Source organism: Mobula hypostoma, chromosome 17 (assembly GCF_963921235.1).
Source record: "Mobula hypostoma chromosome 17, sMobHyp1.1, whole genome shotgun sequence".
NCBI classification, from domain to species: Eukaryota; Metazoa; Chordata; class Chondrichthyes; order Myliobatiformes; family Myliobatidae; genus Mobula; species Mobula hypostoma.
In genome coordinates, this window is record NC_086113.1 from 35,674,854 (window position 1) to 35,690,464 (window position 15,611).

Below are 15,611 nucleotides of genomic sequence, written 5' to 3' on the forward strand. Positions count from 1 at the left end.
ACCAGAATTTCTTTGGGATGTGACAGGAAAATGAAGCAGCTGACAGAATAGCCATAACAGAGTCTGGGTTCTGGGAGTTGTGAATGAAGCAGCAACAATGACTGCTGTGTCACTATGCTACCCATTTCATTACCAACAGCATACAAAGTTCAATGCAAAATGAGGGAACCTACCATGACACAAATAATTTATTTTGAGCAACGTATGATTTGCAATTCGAGACATGGGGCCATTGGCCCATCAAGCCTGCACTGGCCACCAGTCACCCATTTACTTACCCAATTCCAACTCACTCCCCATATTCTATGACCTCACCTGTCACTGAAAATTTCACCCTTGCCTTTGTCCTCGAGCTTACCATTGCACCGCATCCATCTAACTGACCTCCCTCTATTCTGTGTAAATTTACCAGTTTCCAAAATTCTGTTGCCCGTGAACTGCCTAACACGAAGTTCTATCTAGTCTGTGTCTGCATGTCTCTGTGCCCGCCTGCATCTGCCTGCATGTCTGTGTCTGTCTGTCTCACCGTCTTCCTGTTTGTGTATGAAGCTGCACTCTAGCAATATACATACTGTAGCAAACTGCAAGTTGCTGAAAGCTGCAAAAATCGTGTTTGTATTTCCGTGAAATTGTCATGAATGGGAGATATACATTATATACCCCCCCCCCACCTTCATCGACCACCAAGACAATGAATATACAAATTTCTACTGTATTCACAGCTCTTCTTCACTTAGATAAGACTGTTCATCAGAAGGGAAAGGAAGAGGTCAGGAATTCTAGTTCTGATAAAGGGTCCCAGCCTGAAATGTTAACTGTTAATTTTCCTCCCTGGATGCTCCCTGAACTGCTGAGTTCCTCCAGCATTTTTGCAGAATCTTCTTTGAAGATCCTTCATGCAACTCAGTAGTTTGCTCCATCTTCACCCCAAAAACTCTCAACTCTGTGTTTGCTTTCCCAACACCTCTGAAGTAGGTTTGGCAATGGTGCTACATAAAAAATGCATGTTAATATTACTCAAATCTGACCTGAGTGATTTAGTTTTACTAATAATATATTGCTCCTGTTTCATAGCTTTGTGAGAAACTCTCAGAATATTTGTTGGCATCATTACATGGAACATGTTTACATCACACAAATCATTTTGATAGAAGTTGATAACCTCTGTTAACAATTTCAATTCTATCCAACAAAAGGAATATACACTTTATCTTAATCACAGCATTGGCTTATCTTTCATTCAGCCCTCGGCCCAACTTGTCTGGACAAGAGTACCCTGTGTTTCCAGGGAACTTATAACATGCTATTCTGTGGGTAGGGCTTGAAACAAAAAATGAGCAGCTAACCTCAAGGGGAACGAATTGTTCAACAGTTGCAAACTCAAAGCATAGTTGTATGAAGTAAATCCAGCCAACTCTTGACAAGTTAATTTGACTGAATAATAAATAACTCAAATCCTGTTATGGTGTGTGATCAAATTAGGCCAGTTTTCCTTTCTGGACGTTGCAGTAATCACATAACCAGACTGAATGATGACATCACACAGTATTTAGATACGCTGTGAATTTTGTTGTTTTGCAGCAGCAGTACATGCAGAACATTAACTTTACTAAAAATTACAAAACTAACTAAAATAATGCATAGAGGAATAACAAGATAATGCTCATGAGATAATGCTCATAACCTCATGGGGAAAGGAAGAAGCTGGTTCTAAAATGTTCAGTGCAAGTCTTCAGACTCCTTTACCTCTTCCCTGATGGCAGTACCAAGAAGAGGGTACATCTCAGATGGCGAGAGTCATAAATGAAGGTGTTGGAGACACCATCTCTTGACGATGTCCTCAATTTTCTGCAAGTGTATGGAGCATCTGCATGAAAGTCGGTGTGATGCTGGCTATACACTACAAAACTGGTACATTTCAAGATGTCTGACCTCTAGATTATACATCACACATGCAGAGCCTCACCAAGACTCCTTAGACAACACCTTCCAAATCCACACCTCTACCAGCTAGACTTCCAATTTTTTTTTAATACACTGGACCGATATCATTAATAACGGTTGTGTGGACGCCAGGTTGGGAACCCCTGAGCCAGAGTGTAGGGACAGCAAAAGCATCAAAACATCACCACTTGGTAGTTGCCTTCCAAGCCACACACCACCCTGATGTAGGAATATATTGCTGATCCTCCACTGTTGCTGGATCAAAATCCTGGAGGGTTTTTCCTTAACAGCAGAATGGGTATACTGACACCTCACGTATGAGAACAATTGAAAGGGTATGCTCATCAGCACTTTTTCAAGGGCATCCAGCGAAGGGTAATTAAATGCTGGCTCAGCATGTGAATCCCACATCCCTTAAATGATTTTTCTTTAAATAAGCATTGTTGGACTGAGATGCAGGAACATGGAGGTTGTAAAGCTTGGCTGCCATTAAACATGTTATTCAATGCTGGTCTTTGACATCAACAGTAATGTTATTGATTGTGGAAGAAACACTCATATACACATAGGTACCATTCATTTTAACATCAGATTAACCTAATTAAGGCTTGCCTTAAGCAACTTAATCGTTTTGATTTTAAACACAAAGTTTGATAAGCTAATAAAAAAATCCTTATTTCAAAAAAAAGCTACAGCAAGAAAGCAGCATCCATCATCAAGGACCCCCGCCAGCCAGGGCAAGCTCTCTTCTCAGTGCTGCCATCAGGAAGGAGCTACAGAAATCTCAAGACTTGCACCACCATGTTCAGGAACAGTTATTAACCCTCAACCATAAGGCTCTTGAACCAGATGGGACAACTTCACTCGCTCCATCATTGAAAAGTTCCCACAACCAATGGATTCACTTTCAAGGTCTATTCCTTTTATGTTCTCAATATTTGCTTTTTTTTTCTTTCAGTATTTGCAAAGGACAAATTATTTTATTTTATTTTGCATATTGGTTGTCCATCTTATTGTATGATATTTTTATCTGATTTACGAATTTCTTTGTATTTACTGTGAATGCCCTCAAGAAAATAAATCTCATGGGTGTATAATGTGACATACAGTATATGTACTTCAATAATAAATTTACTTTGAACTTTTAACTTTAAAAAAAAATCTACTGAGGTCTATCAAGCACACCTTAAACCTGTGAATGAAAATCTTGGGCTGAGGTACATATATTACACCTGGGATAGTTTTTCCTGGAAGAGATCAACATGTACAAATGTACATTGGAACACTGGAAATTTGCAGGCTTTCTGTTCACCCTATTCTTTTGTGGACTTGAATGGATCAAAACGTTCTGAGCTCAGAAATTCTATTACAAACTGTTCCTCTGTAGATTCAATTTCATCAAGTTATGAGATCCAATTTCCAATAAGTTTCAAACATTGTGACCATCCACTTCTGACTCATGTTCAAAAAAGATCATTGATGAAGGAGCTGTCCCATCATGAAGTGACTGTTCTCCAACACCCGCAACCATCAGCCTTTGTTCTAGAAAAGCTCCGGTCAGAAGAACTCTCCCTCCCCACCTCCACTCCCATCCTGTTTTCAGTTGCCTTCAAGTTTACTAGAGCACCTCAGTCCCACATTGTCAAAAGGTTCAATAATGTGATTCTTGACTTTGTTCTTTCATTCCTTGTTAATGAAGAGATGAAGCAAAGAGCCTTGATCCATTCAAACAAAATCTCTTTTGAGCCGATTAATTACTTCTACCCACTCAGTTTTGGGAACATTTGTTTATGTTTCCTTGCTCTGTTTGTTACAGCACTGAATCCACTCTAGATCTGTGACTGTCACAAATGCATCAATTCCTTCCCCAGGGGACAGTAATTGTCTCTAGCAGTAACCTCATCAGGACATCTTTGCACTCCATTATTTGATAGAAATTGCTATTTTAACTTAACATTATTTCTCTCAAACATGGACTCCAACTGCACTACCATCCATATTCTCTCCAAACTATAAGCTTTTATCCATTTCATATCACTACTTAAAGTACACAAGCCAAAATATTAATTATCCAGTTCTGTCTAAGGTCATGTCACCATCACATATGTTGGACAGTATCCTTTCATTGACAATCAATGCCATGTCTTCTCTATTTTTATGAGATTGATTACAAACAAAAATCAATCCTGACTATCATTTTTTTTCCAAATATTATGTTTCATTCGATTGCAGCAATATTTTTCTCTTTTGGGTCTCTTTAACTTGATTTTTCTTCTACTTTAAATTCAACTTTTATTAATATTGTTCTTCAAATAAAGATATACTCCTTTAATATTGTCAAAATGCTCCACCATATTCCCCTACAAAAGGCATCGTATTTAGTCCAAGTGCATAACAGGTCTCCTGCACATCCTTTGTTCCAGCTCCCAGTCCAGCTTAAGAACATTATTCTATTATTTTTGCACTAGACCTGCAACCCAATCCAAGACCCTTCTTCCTTCTGCTGTTTCTGGGAACACCAACAAAGACTTTTATCTCAGTTTCACGTCTACCGTCATTATGATAACCACAGAGAAATAAGAGGCAATGAGTGACAAAGTGGTTGTGGGGACTACTGAATTTGAAAATGGAACAGCTTCTACAGGCAAAGCACTCTGCAGTATGTGGATCTGCGCAAAATTGATGGGATGTATACAAGGAGTTGTGCCTGACTACTGATTACGTCTAAATGGGTAAGACAAGCAGAGCCAGTCTGGGGGCATTCAACCTAGAACGTGACTCATTTTGAAAACCAGACTTGGAACAGCTTTAATGTAACAAACTGTCATCAAATAAGATATTACAGAAAGTACCCCTTCCAGATAAATAGTTCAACAGCAGCTGAATGTCAGAACTTCGAGATATCAGGCAATAATTTCTGCTTGTTCTTTATTCTGAGCTCTGCTGGGTTAACAGTTCATTGTACTACTTACAACTACAATTGCCTTCATTATCTGCAAACCTGCATTATAATTTAAATTCTACAAAGAAAATTCAGGTTCCTGTAATCTTCATCTTGGTTTCTTTTGTTATTGTTGGATGCAAAGGAAAAATACACTAGAAAATTACATGAATAAGCATAGAGGATAGCTGCTCAAATGATTTATCACTATTAAGTGAGTGAAGACCATTCAAAGGGCCAAGGAAAACTTGCATAATTTAAAGCTCCTATAGGTAATACCTGAATGAAGACACTACGGTTAAATATTTATGCCAGGAATATTCTACTGACACAAACACACGTCAGCAAGTTTGCAGCACAGGCAGTAAAAGGTTATTCAAGATATTTTAACAATTCTTGTAATGCAAAAACAAATGAACTGATACCAGCAATTAATAGATTTTTAAAAAAATATTAAGGGAATCAAGATGTGAGTGCACCACAAAATGTAATGCTGAGGGAAAATAAAAGCCATGAGGTTACTGAATGATAAAATAGGCCACAAATGGGTTATTGCAGATGAGGTTCTTCAACAAACACAGCATTATATTCCAATTACTATAGTTGATGGGGTAGGAAAGAAGTGAATAAAGTATGATGGGCTGACTGGACTTTCTAATCTCTAAGTATCATAATCTTATGTCTGTGAGAGATGCCGAGCTGTGCATCATAGATCAGGAACTCCCTTCCTGATAATAAAACTCATAAAATAGACATTGAAAAGTATCTCACTGCATAGAATACCACACGACTGCCAGCATCCATTAAATACAGTATTTACTGGGGAAAAGTCATCACATTCTAAATTAGGAGGTAAACTGCCCTGGTTTGGAGCAGAAATCAAACACTAATCTCTGGTATAATAGCTTTTCTTTCAAGACCATCTCTCATTTGTCTGTACAGGCTCCTTTACTAGTTAATCACAAGTCTCACTCAACCACTAATTACATGACACTGATACTTCCTGGATATTAGCTACGTTCATCTTAAGAATCAGCTTTCCTTTCACTGCCATGCGGCTGTCATTACTGCTCCCAGAAGTAAATTAGGAAGGAATTTTTCTGTTAGTCAGATTTTGGTGTCTTATCTACATTGCAGATGCTCATGATCTTCCCCAAATAAATTCCCTCCTGTTCTGAAAGCACCAGTCCTCTCCAGGGAACAGCACTAGTCACCAATAATTTTTCAGTGTTTCTTCTAAGGAGCCACCTGCAACCATAAACATTGAGCAGCAATACAATATTCAACACAGAAAACAGCACAACTTAGACTGAAGTTCACAAATGCTGGAAATACTGGAGGTTCTATGGTAGTAAAAGTAAACATTTCAGGCTGATGACTTAATTACAGTAGCAGTGATGAAAAGTCATCAATCTGAGACATTACTGTCTCTCCTCAGCTGCTGCCTAACCTGCTAAGTAGTTTGCTTTTCAATTTAACCTAAACTTACTCTTGTCCACCATGAGTTTGTGTGCATTTTTGAGTGGCTTCTCTGACTTTCTGCAAACCAAATGTATGGTCATGGTCACTTGCATGGGCCCCAGCTGTACCTGCCTTTCAGTCAGCTATTTGAAACAGTCTGTGTTTCAAGCCGCTCTGGTAATGCTACCTAACTCTCTTCACTGCGACATTGACAACTGCATTGGTACTGCTTCCTTCACCAAAGTTGAGCTCATCAATTTCATTGATCCTGCAGCCAATTTTCAGCCTGCCCTCAAATTTACTTGGTCCATCTCAGACACCTCTTTCCTCTTTCTTGATCTGACTCCATCTCCAAAAGCAAATCACCTACGGCAGTGGTCCCCAAGCTCCGGGCCACGAAGCATGCAGGGGTGCAGCGGTAAATGTCGGCCACATTTACGTGTCGGGCAGCATCTAATTAATTAGCTTGTTTATTTCGGCTTTTTTCTTAAAGATGTGCTGGGTGTGTTCCAGCTACTGCTGCACCCCTGCATGCTTCGCAGCCCGGTATCGGTCCGCAGCCCGGAGGTTGGGGACCACTGACTGCGGATATATTTCACAAACCCACTGACAGCTTTCTTGACTATAACTCTTCCCACCATGTCACTTGCAAAAATGCCATTCCTTTCTCTCACTTCTTCCACCTCTGCTGCATTTGTTATCAGAATGAGGCTTTTCATTTGAGGACATCTGAGATGGTTTCTTTATTCAAAAAAAATGGTTTCCTTTCAACGATTAACAATTCTGCCCTCACCTGCACCTTCACACTGACCATTTCCACAGACCCTCCCACCTCCCCTTGTCCTCACCTACCACCTCATGAGACTCAATATCCAGCACATCATTCAGCGCAACTTCCACCCTCATCTACAGGATACTTTTACCAGGCATCACATCCCTGCTCATATACTCTATTCCTCTAGAAATGAATGCCAACATTGCATTCGCCTTCTTCACTACTGACTCAACCTGGAGGTTAACTTTAAGGGTATCCTGTACGAGGACTCCTAAGTCCCGTTGCATCTCAGAACTTTGAATTCTTTCTCCATTTAAATAATAGTCTGCCTGTTTATTTTTTCTGCCAAAGTGCATAACCATACACTTTCCAACATTGTACTTCATTTGCCACTTCTCTGCTCATTTTTCCAATCTACCCAAATCTCTTTGCAGACTCTGTTTCCTCAGCACTACCAGCCCCTCCACCTATCTTCGTATCGTCAGAAAACTTAGCCACAAAGCCATCTATTCCATAATCCAAATCGTTGATGTACAATGTAAAAAGAAGTGGCCCCAACACGGACCCCTGTGGAACACCACTGGTAACCAGCAGCCAACCAGAATAGGATCCCTTTATTCCCACTCTCTGTTTCCTGCCAATCAGCCAACGCTCTATCTACGTATGTAACTTTCCCGTAATTCCATGGGCTCTCATCTTGTTAAGTAGCCTCATGTGTGGCACCTTGTCAAAGGCCTTCTGAAAATCCAAATATACAACATCCACTGCATCTCCCTTGTCTAGCCTACTGGTAATTTCCTCAAAAAATTGTAATAGGTTTGTCAGGCAGGATTTTCCTTTAAGGAGTCCATGCTGAGTTCTGTCTATCTTGTCATATGCCTCCAGGTACTCTGTAACCTCATCCTTGACAATCGACTCCAACAACTTCCCAACTACCGATGTCAAGCTAACAGGTCTTTAATTTCCTTTTTGCTTCCTTGCCCCCTTCTTAAATAGCGGAGTGACGTTTGCAATCTTCCAGTCCTCCGGAACCATGCCGGAATCTATCGACTTTTGAAAGATCATCGTTAATGCCTCCGCAATCTCCACAGCTTCTTCCTTCAGAACACGAGGGTGCATTTCATCTGGTCCGGGAGATTTATCTACCTTTAGACTATTCAGCTTCCTGAGTACTTTCTCTGTCGTAATTGTGACTGCGCACACTTCTCCTCCCTGCCACCCGTGAGTGTCCGGTATACTGCTGATGTCTTCCTCAGTGAAGACTGATGCAAAATACTTATTCAGTTCCTCTGCCATCTCCTTATCTTCCATTACAATTTCTCCAGCATCATTTTCAATCGGTCCTATATCTACTCTCACCTGTCTTTTACTCTTTATATACTTGAAAAGGCTTTTAGTAGTCCTCCTCCCCCTCCCCCCACCATCTTCTTGCACTGGATCACCTCCCTTCCTTTCCAGTCCTGATGAAGGGTCTCAGGCTGAAATATCAACTGTTATTTCCCTCCATAGATGCTGCCTGACCTGCTGAGTTACTCCAGCAGTTTGTGTGTGCTGCTTTAAATTTCTAGCACATGCAGAATCTCATGTCAATGAGGAGCAGTAACCTTGAACTTTTTAGCTTTCGTTAATCTAGAGATACAATAGTCTGATTACTGCCCAGATTGAGATCAGCTCACCCTACACAGGCTAGTAAGGATAGGATACCTCAGATACACAACACACTATTGCAAAACACAAATGACGACCAACCTAGACTACTTTCCTTTCTTAGTCAGTCCGATTCTTCTCCAGTTTAGTGTGGACAGATGTGACTGCTGAGACCATTGCAGGACTTGCAGGTGAGAGCAGGGGACTGCAATGAGGAAAGCAGGCTAGCTGTTTGGGATATAGTTGTTCTCTTTTCCCCCATTTGTTCTGGTAAAGAAACTGGAGGTTCTCAATGCCGTTCCAAAATCTCCATTTCCATTTTGAACAGTTGGTGGCTAGGATTTCCCAAGAATTGGCAAGGACATTACACTTTATTCAGCTGGCTTTGGGGACATAAATTCATTTTCCTGCCCACCAGACAATCTCTTCTTGTAGCATAGAGACCATGAGCTTTATGCCGCATTTGAGGTAGTGACGTTAATATTTTTCCTCAAACAATCAAGGGCTGAGCTGACATACTGAATGAAGTTAAAAATTTCAACAATAATATCTGCTTTCAATGACATGAGGGAGAAGAAACCAAACATGCATTTCAGGATTTTGTTATGGAAGTTCATTCTCAGAGAATAAGCATATGTTTTTTTTCCCCAAGACCATTTTCTTAAGCACTTCAATAGATGAACCCACAAGTTTCTAACCTTGCACAATCATGATCTCAATGGCTAACATTCGGGTGATCTCTACTCTACCACAGGGTTATGTAAGTTTAAATGTTTCCATTTAAATTAGCTCCAGTCCAGCAGAAAGCTTGTTGAAAGGGAGGTGTGCGACTGTGGTGAGAATGTCTGAGGAAACTGTTAGGATGATAATGCAGCTTGCTTGACACAACTTTGCACTGAGAACGGGTCCATACTGAATCTTTTCCTCAATAATACGAGTTGTGTACCATCACATTAGAGTAAAACAATTTGAACTTTTGGAAGCAGCTAAATACCAGGGTGGGTGGTCCACAATTCCTCTCAATTGAGTCAACAACTTTATACAAGCAGTGAATGAAGACCATGATGATGTTGTCACCTGTATTTCTCTTGACACCAACATGAACATCACAGTCATTGTGCCTCTGGATGGATGGGATTATGCCACGACTTGGGGAAAGAGTCCTTCAGACCCTGGGAGGAAGCAGTTGAGGAGGACCAATGTGATGACTTTCCTATTGCAGGCAGCGGGGAGATCCTTCTGTATTTCTTACATTACAATCTCTTAATTCTTGAATTATAAAAAAAAAAGCATCTCAGAAGTTGCCTGGCATATTGTCCTCTTTCCTTTTGTCCAGTGCAGGAGACGAATTTGTGAAATTCCCCTCTACCAAGTTTCTAAATTTTAGTAGGGGGAACCATCTGCCTCTGAGCCCTTCTTATTTTTCAGTTGGCTGGTGAACTTTTTATCTTTGTTGATCCAAGGAAATGATAAGGCTCAATGCAACTGCTTGCCATGGGATAGACTCAAGCGTGCTCACAGGAAGGAAACAGTCACAACTGATGAGCTCTTTAAAATGATCCTTACAGGGGTCTCTGCCTGTCTTTTTAATCCTTGATAGGTTTGCTCCCGTTCTTGGATCCTGGTGATGTCCACAGATGGTTTGGGTGATATAAAAAATCTGTGAATGTGAGCACATATCTGTATCTCCTACATTTTTTTCACCTATCTGTTTTTTTGGTCAAGATTTTACCACTGGACCTCAGCCTTCAAGTTTCTTATCCATTGAGGCGTAGATTTTCTCACCAGTGAGTTTTTAAATTAGATGCTCGTTAGCTCTTGCATCTCTTGGTGATTTTAATCAAACTAATTCTGATATTTTTATTTTGGTAAAAAAAAGGCAAGAATCTCTTCACAGGTGCCAACAGTGGAGGATTCTAGAAGCTGTAAACAATTTTTAGCTCTCAATGTTTGGTGGTTTCTTAGCCACTAAAAACTGTCTTTTTAAGGTCCAGTGGGGACCCCTTGAGACCTCCAACATTGATTTCATCACATCACCGATATAAAGCAAGAGGCAGGACATAATGATGTATTTAGTTGGTATTCTTTTGACACGTGTCTTTTAGTGTATAACATACTTGTGGTCTTCTGGTCAGATGATAACCATATCATAGATGCCAGGGCTTGGATTTGTTCATTTGTGGTTTTAATCCATTGATTACATGTCTGAATATATGCATTTATCATCAAAACATGATAATTTTACATCATAGTGAACCATTTGATCCCAAGGTGTTCTCATATCGAGGGAAAAACCCACCTATGAAGACACTTCTCCTTACTTGGCTTGCAGTTGTTTATTCACCCCCATGCTCCTTTCAGCTGCTCACATAAAACACCAAATGTCAACATCAAATTGACAACATTTCTGAACTTCTCAGGCAATACAAGCCATGACTGCGCATCAACGTCAGCTCTGAGTTACTGATCAGCACCAAACTGGATTATCTGCCTCAGCGGGATTTGTCAGAACTAGCCAGTCCACTCTGCCTTTGAGCGTGACATCAATTAGTACAAAACTGTACTATATGCATCTCAGTGAAGTGTCAATCAGCACTAACCTGGAATATCTGCTTGAGAGAAAAAAGGGCTCTTCTGAGTTCCCGGCCACACGAATTGTAGAGTTTTTCTGCAAAACAGGAAAGAAAAGCAATTTTTTTTATTGCTGGAAAGTAAACAAGGAGATTAATATCATAGTCTGAGAAAGTGAGTTGTGGTGACAAACAGAAGGGCAGAACAGTTGAGTTTAACTGATTGACATTTTCCCAGATGCATGGTCCTCAAGGACTGCATTCCTCACAAAGGCATCAACACAAAGCTTGGCACAGTATACCGCCGTCCTCATACACAAAAATATTTGTCTTAGTCTGTGCCTGGCTAGATGGCTACATACTAACTGAAAGCTAATATCCCTTATCTTTGGAATTTGTCAGCTGTCATTTGTTTTATAAATCTATCACACATGTGAGGCATTTTTTCCTTCCACTGATCTTAGTCCATAAACACAATACTATAATTAGCCTCAACAAAGAGAAGCCAAAAATACTTCATCTGAGGTTGAAAGCCTTAAATGTTTAATTGGAAAATGCTCATAAAGATCCAAGAGATCGCAACAAGCTAAGATGCACCTACACACAACAGCAGTCACTCTATGCCTTTTTACAAGGCCTCAGCCACTTCATATTATTTAAGCTGTGGCAAAAGTTAAATACTGAAGATGCTAGAAATTAGAAAATGGTGGAATTTGTCAATGGGTCAGGCAGCCTTTGCAGAGAGACACATATCCCACTTTTAAAGAAAGATCCTGAAAGGTTAGCACCCTCTTTTCTTAGAGGCTAACTGATCAGCTAAGCTTGCAACAGGATCTGTTTTCATTTTTAACTAAATAAATGGGAATGCTTCAAGTAACTAACCACGTAGCAATTCTTTCCAAACAGGGAAGAAAGCCAAATTTCCAAAAAGAAATGCGATTTCCTCCATTAATGTCATAATATGTCTCCACAAAATCAACTGCTTCTATTTAGAGATAATTTGGGAAAGAATCCCCCAATTTAGTCTGACAGACTTTTGTTACCTCTCAGTGAAAATGAGTTGGTCATATTTTCTTTAAATAAAGGATCCTAAATCACTTGTTTTAGCCTCCATGTAAAATTATGTAATTTACTGTTGAATTAAATCTGATTTCAGGCAGTTAATGTGATGTACTCACTGTAAAAACCTCATCTCAAGTTACCTTAGATTCTGTAACATTAAATGCACTGCCTAAAGGTATTTGCAATCTTGTAGTAATCGTATTAGCGTCGCGAGACTCCAAGTCATAAAAGCCAGTGATGCTAATTGAAGCAAGCAGTTGTAACTTTCAATTGAACCCAGTCCTGTCTGGCACCCCATTATTTACTTCATAAGATGAGGCAGATGACCTCATTGTTGAAAATCTTTTCTAGAGTTAGTTTCACTGTTAAGCTGAAAAAAATGTGAACAGATACTTATAGTTACACCGAAGGGAACCTGTCACAAGCACCAAACCCTCCAAAATTAAAAAAAAATCAGCTGATCTATGACATAGTAATGAATGTATATTCTGCCACTGGACCACCAAAGACGGACCTCCTTTCAAGCAGAAAAGTTATGACTGGATTTTACCAAAAGATCATACTACAGCTAGCAACCAGTCATCTACAGTCCATTACAGCACTCAGAAACTACAAGCTGCATGTGCACAAGGGGAACCACAGAACTTGATGTTTGACTCTCTAAAAACATTCCAGTTTATTAAGACCTTTCCATACAAACAAAATAGGTAACAATCAATAGAAAAGAGTAAACAATTGACGTTTGCGGACAAGACCTTGAACAGGACTGGGAAAAAGAGATGAGAAGTCAGAGGAAGAATGTGGGAAGGAGGACGTAGTACAAGGTAGTAGGTGATAGGTGAAACCGGGAGAGGGGTAGGGTGAAGTAAAGAGTCAGAAAGTCGATTGGTGAAAGAGATAAAGGGCTGGAGAAGGGGGAAATCTGATAAAGACAGAAGGCCATGGGAGAAAGGGAAGGAGGAGGAGCACCAGAGGGAGGTGATGGGCAGGAAAGGGGATAAGTTGAGGGAGGGAAATGGGAATGGGGAATGGGGAATGGTGAAGGAGAGGGGGCAGGCATTTCTGGAAGTTTGAGAAATCGATGTTCATGTCATCAGGTTTGAAGCTACAGAAGGACAGAATACAAGGTGTTGCTCCTCCAACCGGGGTGTGGCCTCATCGTGGCATTTATGACCTTCTCGTAATTCTTTTGCACACTACTTCAGTGAACTCCACTGAACCCTGAGAGGCAGTAAAATCAGGGCCAACTAAAATGACAGGTTGCAATGAACCTGGCATGAATTACAAACCCAGAGTGTACTTAAGTTTACAATGCATTCTTTTCGTATAGAATTAAAAGAAATATGGCAGAATAATCAACTATCATCTTGAAGGAAAATTAGGAATGATGAATACACAGATCATTGAAAGTGAACAAAAACAAGGACCATTCCAAAGAATCATATCTGAGGTGCACTTAGTTGCTCTAAATTAGATGCAACTTCAGCACCTTCATAAAAAATGCCGAGTGTATGCGTTAATATATAAGCAACGCCAGCATTTCTTGTGGAACTTTTAAAGACTTTAAACAAATTATATATTTTTGAAGTATAACCAGACTGCTGTAATGCATGTAAGTATTCTGCAGGGACACCAACAATGAAAAGCTTTAAAAGTGAGATTCTACACTAATTGCTGACAATAGATTTCAATCGACAAAGTCTACATAAAAGTTGAATGGTCAGGAAAGTGAGATCTTAACCTTAGGTTTTCAACAATCAAAAGGGGAAACTTCAAAACTTATAAAAATGTGACATTCTGGGAAACATTTAGAACCACAGACCTCAAGATCTGTTTATAACCAGGATTGTAAATGTAGCATTGCTCTGCAATTACATGAAGAACTTTGAATTCATTGTATTGTGCACTAAAAATAGCAGACATCTAGAAATAGAAATGTCAAATCTGTCCCAATGCAATGTCCTTTCACGAGGTACTGAATTAACACAATCCATTCATTTCACTGTAATGGTCTTGGAAATATATGGAGATTTTGGAAACGGTTACAGTTTACATCTTTCTGGAAAGCAGGATTATGAAGCAATGTGAACTGACCTTGACCTATCAGTAATTTCCATAGCGCATCTCATGACACTGAACACATCACAGCCAGAGTAATCGCATCCCTTTCTGCCTCTTTTTTTAAATTCACATACCTTGAGGTGAATTTTAACCTACACATGTCTAGGCTGGGGGTAGGAGGAAGCAAGGTTTTACAGGTGCAGGTGAGGGCTGAAATTCAGTAAGAGCATAATTTAAATTATATGAAATTTGAGCTCACCACGTTGAAAAAGTACCATAAAGTTATAGAACACTACAACACAGCCCTTTGGTACATCTAGTCCATGCCAAATTATTAATCTGCCATTGACTTATCCAGACCATAGATATCACATCCAAGTACCTATCCAAATTTCTCTTAAATCTTGAAATCAAACATGAATCCACTACTTCCACTGGCAGCTCATTCCACACACCTACCACATTGAGTGAAGAAATTTCCCCTCATTTCCCCTTAAACAGCTCACCATTCACTCGTAACCCATGAACTCTAGTTCTAGTCTCACTCAACCTCATTGAAAAAAGCCTGCTTGTATTTTACCCATTTGTACCCCTCATAATTTTGTATACCTCTATCAAATATCTCATCTTTCTCCTATGCTCTGGGGAATAAAGTATGAACCTATTAAACTCTTCCCTATAACTCAGGTCCTCAAGTCCTGGCAACATCCTCATAAATTTTATCTGCTATCTTTCAATCTTACTGCTAACGTTTCTATGGCTAGGTGACCAGAACTATATACAATATTCTAAATTAGGCCTCACCAACACCTTATACAACTTCAAAATAACATCCCATCTCTGCCTTCAGTATTTTCATTTATGAAGGCCAATATGCCAGAAGTCTTTTTTTGCGATCTTATCTATTTGTGATGCCACTTTCACTTTGTAGAAGCCAACTTGCTCTAGGTCCCAGAAGGTAGGTTAACCACTTAAAACCTAATAACGTTCCTCATGACCAAGGTGCACAACATGACATATAACTCACACATAGCAAAGTTCAAAGTTACTATCAAAGTATGTATGAGTCACCATATACAACCCAGAGATTAATTTTCTTTAGGCATACTCAATAAATCTAGAGAATAATAACCACAACAGAATCACTGAA

General features: G+C 39.7%; 1 protein-coding gene across 5 annotated transcripts in view; it reads right to left on the reverse strand.

The window, feature by feature from the left end:
• The window catches only part of fhod3b (formin homology 2 domain containing 3b), a 591,169-nt gene that overhangs the window by 294,169 nt on the left and 281,389 nt on the right, over positions 1 to 15,611 (reverse strand). For all 5 annotated transcript variants that reach the window (XM_063069714.1, XM_063069715.1, XM_063069713.1 and 2 more), the window contains exon 4: positions 11,369 to 11,436. In XM_063069714.1, the coding sequence (XP_062925784.1) occupies positions 11,369 to 11,436 (68 nt within the window). The remainder of the gene's footprint in view (positions 1 to 11,368; positions 11,437 to 15,611) is intronic.